Source organism: Salvelinus fontinalis, chromosome 8, assembly GCF_029448725.1.
Source record: "Salvelinus fontinalis isolate EN_2023a chromosome 8, ASM2944872v1, whole genome shotgun sequence".
NCBI lineage: Eukaryota > Metazoa > Chordata > Actinopteri > Salmoniformes > Salmonidae > Salvelinus > Salvelinus fontinalis.
The window spans coordinates 25,215,514-25,226,762 of NC_074672.1; the positions used below are offsets into that span (position 1 = coordinate 25,215,514).

General features: G+C 43.8%; 3 protein-coding genes across 3 annotated transcripts; 2 read left to right on the top strand and 1 right to left on the bottom strand.

Moving 5' to 3' along the window:
• Positions 1-568: 568 nt before the first annotated feature.
• Positions 569-2,035, top strand: LOC129860955 (transcription factor HES-5-like). The gene is made up of 2 exons (XM_055931922.1): positions 569-703; positions 826-2,035. The coding sequence occupies exons 1-2, from the start codon at positions 656-658 to the stop codon at positions 1,246-1,248; spliced, it is 471 nt and encodes a 156-aa protein (XP_055787897.1). The 5' UTR covers positions 569-655; the 3' UTR covers positions 1,249-2,035.
• A 2,859-nt stretch (positions 2,036-4,894) lies between these two features.
• Positions 4,895-6,154, top strand: LOC129860956 (transcription factor HES-5-like). Its single transcript, XM_055931923.1, has 2 exons — positions 4,895-5,006; positions 5,158-6,154. The coding sequence occupies exons 1-2, from the start codon at positions 4,935-4,937 to the stop codon at positions 5,596-5,598; spliced, it is 513 nt and encodes a 170-aa protein (XP_055787898.1). The 5' UTR covers positions 4,895-4,934; the 3' UTR covers positions 5,599-6,154.
• A 66-nt stretch (positions 6,155-6,220) lies between these two features.
• On the bottom strand, positions 6,221-10,993 carry LOC129861450 (taste receptor type 1 member 1-like). The gene is made up of 6 exons (XM_055932825.1): positions 10,812-10,993; positions 10,343-10,646; positions 9,289-10,044; positions 8,890-9,111; positions 8,606-8,729; positions 6,221-7,748 (listed from the first exon to the last, which is right to left on the bottom strand). Exons 1-6 carry the CDS (start codon positions 10,991-10,993, stop codon positions 6,823-6,825), a joined length of 2,514 nt encoding a protein of 837 aa, XP_055788800.1. The 3' UTR covers positions 6,221-6,822.
• Between the last annotated feature and the right edge of the window lie 256 nt (positions 10,994-11,249).

The window sequence follows — 11,249 nt, forward strand, 5'->3', positions numbered from 1 at the left end:
ATCATCACCCCATTAATACATATTTACATGACATGGCATGTCACCAAAGATCCAAGGGTATGAACAGATCCTCATGGATATGAAGTTAGACTATTGAAAGCAACCTGTTTGATTAAGTTAGTGGACACACAGTAGCCCCATGAGCTATTTGAATCACAGTCCTATCTCAGTCTCACACCCACGTGTGCCCTGTGCCAAAACACTTTGTGCTCACCCTTTATTCTGTGATCCTGGCAAGAGACGAGCATACTCCTTCCTCTGAGGTCACCACTTTCCCAGATCCACAACGCGGCGCCATGTCCGCTCCCCTCCCTCCACTCCCTCTCCCTGCCTGTCCCTCCCTCCCTCCCTCCCACCCATCCCTCTCCCTCCCCATCCCTCCACCTGCTCCCTGGAGGCACACTCTTTGTCCCCTCAGCAATAAACACTTCATTGAGCATGTGGCAGCCCAGCATCTATCAATGCCATTCCCAGCCCTCTCATTGGCTCCGGACTGTGAGAAACTCCAACAAGCCCAAGACCCACACATTCATATGGAGATTTAAGAGTATAAATAGGAGGGAGAACCAGAGGGAAGACAGCACATATCCAATTGGCTCTTTACTGAGACTTCAGCTCAACAGAACTACTACTGCTATATCCATTGGCACCCACTATGATTAGACAGGTGGCTAACCCTAAGCAGCACCTCTCACTTACTAAGGTAAACAAATGCTTTTAAGTCTTTGAATACATAAATACATTTCGTACTTATTCTACTGCTGTTGATACTAGTACAGGGCAGATCAAGTTTACTAAATTGTTCCTTGTTTTCTCTTTGTGCAGATAAGGAAGCCAGTGGTGGAGAAGATGCGTAGGGATCGCATCAACACCAGCATCGAGCAGCTCAAGTCCCTCCTGGGTCCCGAGTTCCTCCGCCAGCAGCCCGACTCCAAGCAGGAGAAGGCCGACATCTTAGAGATGACTGTCTATTTCCTGAGCCGCCAGCAGCAGGCAGGAAGTTCCTCCACTGCAGCAGCCAATGAGGGCTACTCTCGCTGTGTGCAGGACGCTGTCAGCTTCCTGTCTCAGTGTGAGGTGAAGACACAGTCCTACAGCTCGCTGTTGAGCCACTTTCAGAGCCTGCAGACATCCAGCCAACACAGTCAGGCTCCCTGGTCCTTCTCCCCGCCGGGCTCCCCAGTCCACCAGGCCACCACCAAGGGTGTGATGTGCCCCGTCTCCCATCCACTCTGGAGGCCCTGGTAAAGCAATGCTTCAGACTTTTTCATGTCAGACAAACGGAATTGGACAGGCCAGTCTATATTATGACAGGCATGGACAGTGATGTTCGGAGTGACGGAGGTCTAATTCTTTTGCATTTGGCAAGAGATGCTACGTCGATAGTTTTCATCCAGATGAAGCAAGGGCATATTTTGCCAGTATTCCTTTGAAAGGAAGGATTCTATGAAATGATTCAGATTGGTTTGGATACATACTCTGTATATGAAAATGTACACTGAATTAATAGTGTTACTATTATGCATGTTCTTGTCTGAGAACGATAACTCTGAAAATACAAACAGAGTTAAATTATGCTAATAACATACTTTTATTGTATGTCTAACCCATAATGGGTTGCTACTGTTTATTTGGTGTCAGTGACACCACCTGTTTTTTTGCATTTAAAAAAAAAAACAATTTACAATGAATTGTCACAATGATACAATGTATCAATTTGGTGATGTATGAATATTATGCTTCAAATGGATCCAAGGAATCTACTTTAAATGTACATCATGTCATGATTATGTAAAATGTATGTTATTAATAATACATAATACTGGGGTAGATGAGCTACAATGTTCAAGGAAAATGCTAAAATGTTCATTCTAACTTCAAAGAGACACCATTCATAAAGTGATGTTGTGCATTCAACACGAGTTTGTGTAAGTTTGTTTGTTTGCCTTTATTGATTTAAATTACACTATTTGGAGTGACATGTCATAAAGCTTTTGAAAATAAATGAACTTCAATTGAAGTTTCTCAACATTGACATTTTTGGTTCTATTTTCTCTGTTGTATCAACTCATATCTGCACAAAGTTCACCACCCACATCCATTCTGATGACATCAGTAGTATGGCTAACTTTTTAATCCACAAATTTATAAAGACGACAGTATACTATCTAGTAAGTATATTGACAAACCTAAATCTAGATTGTGAGGAGCACCTATCCTACTGCCCAGAGATGTCAGATCAATATTGGTTCCTGGTTGACAAAACCAAACCTTGAAACCTATTGTTGATTTGTGGTTGGACAAAATCTGTGCCTAAAATAAGGACTTTTTGCAGAGGAATGCATGCCCATAACTATGAAGGGCTCCCATCAAGAACACCACATTACTGAGGACACCTGTCTAAATGTATATCCTATCTACTATATATGTCTATACCTCACTCACATAGAACATAACCTATTCTTTTTAACTGGTTCGTTCACACCAAATAATCACACTACGGATTAAGGGATGTGATTAATATCGTATGATATATAGTATGTCCTGATCTTTAGCAGTACATTTAGTGCAGAGTAGTGGCAAAAAGTGAATCACCAACTTGAACATTTATATAGTTCTTAAGAAGAGTAAACTTTGATGACCTTAAACTTGAATATTTTAACTATTTTTTTGTCAAGTTTTTGTTCCAACCTCTTTGCTAACACACCAGATACAAATAATCAACTAATCATGGTCGTCAGTCTAGGCCATGACTAGCTGAGTCACATGTATTCCACCCCCCCATCCCCCCTCCTCCCCCCATAGGCATGGCTGAAGTTTCTCAGGGTTAGTCCTGCAGATGGTCTGGCGGTGGCTATGGCTCCCTCTCTCCCTCCAACCAGAGATCAAACACCGTGGCTAATGTGATGTGTAACAAGACACACTTCTATTGTCCCCTTATTGAGGCCAGTGAATGGACAGAGAGTGTGGGAAACAGGGGCTAGCACACTCCCAAAGGCAGAGGGCTGATGGGAACCTGCCTTACTCCTCCACAGGCCTGGCAGTCCAGAGTGTATGGCAGGAATTGAGTCTGTGGGTGGGTCACTGTTCACACACACTTAAAGAGTCACGGACAAAGGCTAGCCAAACTGTCTCGTCACCACACTGTCAATGTGGTCAATTCACGGATAGCCCGAAAGGTGATGTCTAGCTAACAGGTAAATAATTTTTGTATAGATGAAGTTGACAAATTCCCCTTTATGAGTAGCTCTAACTGCCTTCATGGAAAACGTTCAATGTTCATCCAGGCCAAAGTGGAAGAAAAAGACAGGGCGATCGTGTAGCTCTTTGTCGATGTGCAAGGCACCATTAACTAGATTTTTTCCAGATGGTCTGTGACATAGGGTTTCTGTTTGTCATGTGACAAAGGATCAATTAACATTCCCAATGGGGCATTGGGGGAGCGGCCTGGCTTTTGTAGCTCATCTACCCCAGTGCTGGTGACTGGTGGGAAACTAGGAGGAGAGACTTCTCCTCACAGCACCCACAGGCCAGGCCACACATCTGTGACCTTTGCGCTGCCTGAACCACAACCATGGCAGAGTGCCAGTGACTGTGGCATTGTCCCCAGTCTCCCCACCCTGGCCCAGCAGCACATAGTCCATCAAAGATCATAGCTAGAAGTTCTGGGATTTTTCTTGGGAAAGTATCCATTTATCTTATTAGTTACAGCGTTACACTGTAGTGCCTCTTCTTTGTATTCAATGCCATAATATTTACCTCCAGGAGATATAATAACTCTTCAGTCATAGGGCTACTTTCAATTGGAAAAATAAACTGTTGCTGTGAGACAATGCATTCTTGAATTAACCTTTCCTGGGTGCAATAAATCCACGCGTGGGCATGAGTTGTCTTGAGCTTTCCCACACTCAACAGCCAATGAGAACAGATATACAGACAACAGATAACACAATGGTTCAATGACTCAACTGTCTGTCAGTGGGGAGACTGCTTGTCTGGACGGAGTGTGTGCGAGGGGTGAGTGTGAGGACAGTGTGGTGTGTGTGTGGGCACACAACCTCCTCCCTCTGCATACCTCTGGACGTGTGAGAAAAGTCTGAAGTATACATAAGTGTGTGTGATCCCCACATTCCAACACAGCAACAGCCTGTGTCTATGTGATTGTCTTCTGTATCAGACATTAGCATCATTTAGCATTAGCATCATTTAGCATTAGTATCATTTCATAACAATAATAGCCTACTGGTTATTATACCACTAACTTTAAAAAAGTGTTGTAAACACTCTATTGCACAATTGGCTGCTTAAATAAAATGAATTGTATCCGGATTTTATCTCTTTTGTCGAAACTATGCAACAATTCAACTCATTTTTGGTTAATTATAATGAATATTGCTTGGAGAAAGAAAACTCTAAAGATTAATTTTATTTGTGAATTCTATACTGGCTTGATTGTGTTAGATGAAAGGGTTCTCAGGACGTCAACTAGAACATTTAATGAACTGAAACTACTTAGATATTTTCTTCATGGTCTAATTTAGATATTTTCTTTATGGTCTAAATTAGTCTCTTTGAAGAGGGCTATTCCCTTCAAAAATGTGTCTCCATTTCACTTGTTTTTACCTGTCATTATGTTGGAATGTTAATTACATGTATAATGTATTAATGTATTATTAATCAATAGTTGCTGCTTATCTTGGGAAACATCCCTGTATTGCCTCTACTACCCCGTTACCCATCAAGTTATTGATGTTTCTCCTATTGTTGCGATGGGCAGCCCTGTGGTCTCAGTAGTGTGGGAACCCCAGCTGGGCCTGGGCCACATGGCTTTGTCATGCTAATCCCTTGCTATATAAAGGGGGAGAGATCCCTCAGAGGGCCCAGACCACACTCTGCAGCCCAGAAAAAGTAGCCAACAGACCTGTCACTCTCACATGGACATGGCTCCCTGCTTAACTAACTTCTCCTCTTTCCACCATCTGAAGTTCACAGAAAAAGACATTAAGGTATGTATTAGGTTCAATCAATGTGTGTGTATATACAGTATAAAATGTGTATATTCATGTATATTGTGGCTTTTTGTAGTATTTGACTGAATTTCTTGGTGTCATATATTAGAACTGTCGACTAATCAAATGTTCTTCTCTGCCTCCTCAGATAAGGAAACCCATCGTGGAGAAGATGCGTCGAGATCGTATTAACGGCTGCATAGAGCAGCTCAAGCTCATCCTGGAGAAGGAGTTCCACAAAGAGGACCCCAATACCAAGCTGGAGAAAGCCGACATCCTGGAGATGACCGTGAGATTCCTTAGGCAGCAGCAGCAGCCGCAGCCGGCTCCATCTCAGAGGGACTACAGCAAGGGTTACTCACAGTGTTGGAGGGAGTCTCTGCAGTTCCTGTCTGGAAGCCCCAAGGGAGACACCACCACCACCTCCGCTAGACCTCTTCAGGGGCTCCAACAGCAGCTCTCCTCCCAGGCCCAGAGATCCTGCAGCAGCCCGATGGGCCGCTCCACCTCCCCAGTTTCCTCCATCTTCCGTCACACCGCCACGCTCCAGGACAAAGGAGTTAAAGGTCCAGTCTGGAGGCCCTGGTAGAGAGAGTTACTGGAATCACTGTAAAACCTGAGGGAAACACTGGACTGTATGTCCCTCACTGTGTAGGAAATATGCATTTCCAACCACCTCCACCGTTGTGGGTTTACTGAGCTCTTATTGTCTCATCACATTGATGGCCATATATGTGTGGCACATTTGATTTATGGCATATTTGAAGTGAGGGTTGTCACTTTTTTGTGAAGATTGTTATTTCTCCTACTTGTTTTATCACATTAGTTTTTTTGTTTGTATTGAAGAATTTAGGTCATTATTGAGTTATATTTTATTGTGAAATTTGAATTTATGGTGAAATTATTGCTTACTCCAGTGGAGTTCATGTGTTATGCTAGACGTAACAGTAACTACCAGCAATTATTTGAGGATATTTCTCTTTTATTATTAATATGTTATGTTTGGATGGATGTATCTTTTATAAAGGGACTAGTTTGTTGGTATACTTTGTAATAGCACTGTTGCTATTGTTCTGATAGTTTATATTGCATTAAAGAAGCTCTTAAAACTACGTGCATGACAATAAACCTATAATAACAACCTATCTTTTGTCCAGGATTGTTCTTTTTGACCAAATTGTAGTGGATCTTGCAGTTCACCAATTCTGTTCTAACCAGTTCATATGATCCTCCTCCATGAAATGTCTTCTCACATTTGATTAACAAATTCAGGAAAATCCACATATAAATTTTGCAATAGTTTCCCTTTATAGGCATCTGTATGGGTTTAAATCAGCTGTCCCATTGAGCTCCTGAATCCTGCCACCGCAGATACCTAGTGAGAGGGCACACAGACAGACGGGCACTCACACCAACAGAAGGCAAGGCACCTCTCTATGGCCTGCCCATACAGTGCCTTCAGAAAGTATTCAGACCCCTTGACTTTTTCCACATTTTGGAGACCAGACATATCACACACAGACACTGAAGAAAGACCACAACACCAGCTGCAGCTAAAGAAGGTTCGCTTTGGTTCTCAATTCCCCCCAGTAAAAACACACACTTAAAAATAAGTGCTTTAAAAAGCTATCATGACTACATTACAACCATGTTAGAGAAAGTTATACATACACTTAAATGTGCAAGGGCAACATGTATTTTCTACTAGCTAAGAGCAGAGCAACATTTACTATGTCATTTTTAAAGCCATACAATGGATTGGGAATAAGTATCCAGAAATGCAAAACGCAAATCTATGATGAAAACATATCTTTCAGTCTTTGTTCATGGTATAAATCTGAATACAGTTTTGGAAATGGGCCGTTGTGTTCATTTGGGGCCTCAGCACCATGATGTAGACCTTGGGCATGAAGTAGCCACCAAGTATACCGAGCACACTGGACACTATGGCCAGCACATGCATGGCCATGGCAAATTCCCCCCTGCTGACAAAATAGATGGTGAAGAAGCTGATCCAGGAGATCATGTATATCATGAGACTAAAGGTGATACACTTGGCCTCATTGTAGTTGGCTGGCAGGTCTTTGCCCATGTAACTGAAGGAGAAGCAGAGCATGCTGAGCAGAGAGACGTAGGCTAGCTCTATCATGGCCCAAAAAGAGAGTGTGTCACTACACTCCGTGACGATGCTGTCGGAGTAGAAGTCCACGTCCTGGGAGGGGTACGGGGGGTTTAGAGTAACACGGAGCACAGAGATCAACAAAACTGTCATGGAAACAACGAGGACGGTGACTTCAGGCCCATGGTTCTTAGTCCAGGTATCATAAGCCCGGGGAAGCTTGGAGGACAACTTAAAGATGCACACTACCTGGAAGGAACGGACGGTGACACAAGCCAGACACACGGTGAAGCTGAAGACGAAGAGAGGCTGCTTGAGAAGGCAGTCAGTCTGAGACGGGAGGCCAAAGTGGCACAGGGCACTGGCAGCTGCAGCGGTTAGGGCCAGAAGCATCACCAGGCAGGTGTGCCCGCCGGCCGACTTGACCACAGGGGTGCCCAGGTTGAGGAGGAAGATGACCCCTGTCCCCAGGGTCATGAGCAAGGTCAGAGCCAGGAAGAGTAGCAGGGCGATAGACAGGGGACCGCCCCAGGCCAGCACTAGGACCGCCCGATCCAGACACACCTCGCTCTCCGCCGGGGACCACTGGTAAAGCTCACACATCTGGCACCGGGTGGATCCTAAAGAGTGACATACCATAACATCAATGCTGGGGTCAGTTCAATATTTATAGTACCAAGTTTCCAAAGATTAAGGGGTTTAGCTACATTCATTAATTGAGATTAAAATCATCTCCATAGTTGAATGGATAGCAGTGATTACAACACCATCAGAGATCGTATTCCCATCATGTGTTATTCGAGTAGACTGCTAAATAGCTAACAAAATGTCTACACAAACTGTCTGAGTTGACCTTTGTATTTGATTCTCTATGCACACTCAAAGGGCCCTACACACTACACACACTGCTACTCCAACACACATATAAACACTCACTCCATAATTTGCTCACACACATAATATGTACATACATACTGACTCTACACACACTCACATACAATCATCATATATGCTGCTGCTACCCTGTTTATCATATATCCTGATGCCTCGTCGCCTTACCGCTGTACATATCTACCTCTATCGATCCAGTATCCCTGCACATTGTAAATATGGTATTGGAACTGACCCTGTATATAGTATGCTTACTTACTTTATTGTGTTCTTCTTGTTTCTTATTTTTATATATTGTGTGTTTTAGTTGTACCTTGTTATTTTTTGTATTACATTGTTATTGATTAGTGCATTGTTGGGGTTAGAGCTAGCAAGAAAGCCATTTTACTGTACTTGTGTGCATGTGACATTAAAACTTGAAACTTGAAAACTAGTGCTACCACCTGCTATAGGAGTTTATGGAAGGGCAACATATGCCACCCGCTGGACACTTTCAAACAGTACAAATGGAATGTTCTTTAACAGACAGGGCTTGGACAATGGATGGGCATACACGACAACTGGTTGGTGTAATCTGTAATCTCACCAGTCTTGTTGAGGAAGTTGTGAGCAGCACAGGCCAGGCAGTCGAAGCAGCACTTGTGTTGTCCCGTCTGCAGCTTCCTGTGTCCTTTAGGGCATTCTGGGGAGCATATCGACGGAGGCACCTCCTAGACACACCCAGAAACACACACCGACGTTCCTCGTCCACCTATAACCAGGGTTTTCTCTTTCTATTTCTATAGTACCCAAAAACTATTCTGCAATTTCATCTGACAATGGGTATGATTATAATACTACTGTGCAAATGCTGTAATTCTGAGCCTTTACTTTTCCTGTGTATCCGTCGTTACTACCCCATTCAATTTGAGCAGGGTCCACTGTGAGGTCATTGGGGTCTGCAGTATAAGAGCCCACCTCACGGAGAGACCACTCTGTTCCCCTCCAAATCCAGGTCACGATGTCATATCCTGTGGGCGGGTCTCCGTTCTCATTAAAGTAAATAGAGGAGTTCCCAACAGAGAATCTCACCTGCTTTAACAGTGGCAGAAGCTGAGGGATAGACAGAAGACAATGAACATGCACTAAACATGACTGTAACATACCTGTGATAGTAAACATGATTTACTGTTGATTTCCAATAGTACATGGCAATCAAGTGTATAGTGGACTTCGCATTCTTTAGAGCAGGCTTTTTGACTACAGTACCACCATTTTGAAAACACTAACCTGCCAAGGTAGCACTTCAGACTTTTGGCATTTATCCAAGCCACAACCAAGTGCTTGATGCAGTGCATGTGCCACAGCATACACAGCCTTGTAAACATTATAAGAGGATTTGATATCATAGTCCCCCAAAGAGAAGTTTTCTGGTGCCACGCTGGAGAGGTCCGTATTTTGCAAACATTCAACACTCAGGTCCATCGTGTCATTGGAGGTGCCACTAAGTAACTTTGGAACAGCATGGCTTTCGAACTCCTCAAACCCAGTTATTGCTGTGTATTTGATGGAGATGCCTAGTACAGTCCCAATGGTGTGAATACCTGGTATCCCCGACACTAGAGTGGTGACTGACCAGTCCTCTGTCCCTATCCACACCTTACCAGTTACACCCTGCTCTATGACAAACGGGAAGAACTGACTGACTTTGGTCTTACTGGAGAACACGACAATAGTGTTGACTTTGGTCTTCACAATGTTCTTGACTATGTTCCTCATGGTCTGGTTGTTGGTGGAGGTGAGTTCGGGGATGACCCCTTGGTAGGCGATGCAGATGTCAAAGTGAGCAGCCTGAAGGGAGAGACTCTCTATGCCCTGGAGGCCGTAGGAGTCATCGCTGCCCAGTAGAACGATCCAGGTCCAGTTAAAACGCACCAGCAGCTGGACCATGGCGTCCACCTGGTTCTTGTCACTGGGGATGGTGCGTAAGAAGGCTGGGTAGAGGAGCTTGTTACTCAGCATCTCATTGGAGGCTTCATAGGAGATCTAGGAAAAATATCACAGATAAGAGGAGGAGGAGGAGGAGGAGGAGGAAGAGGAGAGGGAGGAGGAGGATGGGGAGGGGGATAAATAAGAGGAGGAAGAAGAAGAGGAGGAGGACAAAGTATAAAGTATAGGAGGCAAGAAGAATAAATATTTACATATATAAATAGGTTTGAAAAAACAAGTAAGATCAAAAGGAAGAGCAAAATAAGACTAAAACAAATGGTCACAACTGTATTCCATTCTTAGCCTAGAGATAATAGATATTAGCATTAGTTTTACTGGTGACCATACACTGTACCTGTGGCACTAGATAAGAGCCCAGCACTGCAGCAGGTGTGAAGGTGTAACTGCTACTATCAGGCCCGATCACTGCCACTGCCCTCTGGTCACCACCTGTGTTGTTCCCTAAAGTTCTCTGGTACTGTTGGGCCAGCATGGCAAGAGTGGCCAACACACTGGCTGGTTGATTGCAGGTGTCATACGCCTGGTAACCCAGTGATACCCCTGGGAGAAGATGCTGGTTTTTGGTACCGTTGTTGATCTCCTCCAAAGCGAATCTCATGGCTTGTATCAAATGATAGCCATGTTTATTAAATTTGCCTCTGAATAGGAGAGAATTGCAAGCAGAATCAAAATGAATCTATAATATAAAGAAAGTGTTTGATTCAAGTCCCAATAATTCCCTGATTCTCTAAAGTTAACTAAAATGCCAGGGAAATAGATTAACAAAACATGTCCTCTTGTGAGATCTTTGCTATTGTACTTACTCTTTACAGGCTCCCAGGTCTGGTAGGTTGGAGCTCGAGGGGGCCAACTTGTGTAGGGGAAAGAGACCATAGATGGAGTAGTCTCCTGGAAGCTGCAGACCGGTTCCCTCAGTCAGCTGATGGCCAGCCAGGATCAGTACCAACCAGCCCAGGACGACACACACACCACCACACACATCCATACCTCAACCTCAACAAACCACAGCCCTGAACTGGAAATATGGGCATTCTACCTATTTTTATATTATAATGGATGGATGGGTGGAGTAGAAAGAAGGTGGAATGGAGAGAGGGAGGGAGGGGAATGTGGATGGTTTTGCATCTTTCCCAGTGATGAAGTAAGGAACATTTGCATTTTGAGATAGTTTTTTTGTACAGTAGAGTTAGCTATATATTGAAATGAACTGCATGAATGTACAGGAGTAGAATCTTAATTTG

Excerpts from the sequence above, each read along its gene's own strand:
- LOC129860956 (XM_055931923.1), top strand. The coding sequence starts at position 4,935 with ATGGACATGGCTCCCTGCTTAACTAACTTCTCCTCTTTCCACCATCTG. Across the intron at positions 5,007-5,157 it reads TCACAGAAAAAGACATTAAG|ATAAGGAAACCCATCGTGGA; the intron begins GTATGTATTAGG and ends CTGCCTCCTCAG.
- LOC129860955 (XM_055931922.1), top strand. The coding sequence starts at position 656 with ATGATTAGACAGGTGGCTAACCCTAAGCAGCACCTCTCACTTACTAAG. Across the intron at positions 704-825 it reads AGCACCTCTCACTTACTAAG|ATAAGGAAGCCAGTGGTGGA; the intron begins GTAAACAAATGC and ends CTCTTTGTGCAG.
- LOC129861450 (XM_055932825.1), bottom strand. The coding sequence starts at position 10,993 with ATGGATGTGTGTGGTGGTGTGTGTGTCGTCCTGGGCTGGTTGGTACTG. Across the intron at positions 10,647-10,811 it reads GACCTGGGAGCCTGTAAAGA|AGGCAAATTTAATAAACATG; the intron begins GTAAGTACAATA and ends TCTCCTATTCAG. Across the intron at positions 7,749-8,605 it reads CAACTTCCTCAACAAGACTG|GATCCACCCGGTGCCAGATG; the intron begins GTGAGATTACAG and ends GTCACTCTTTAG.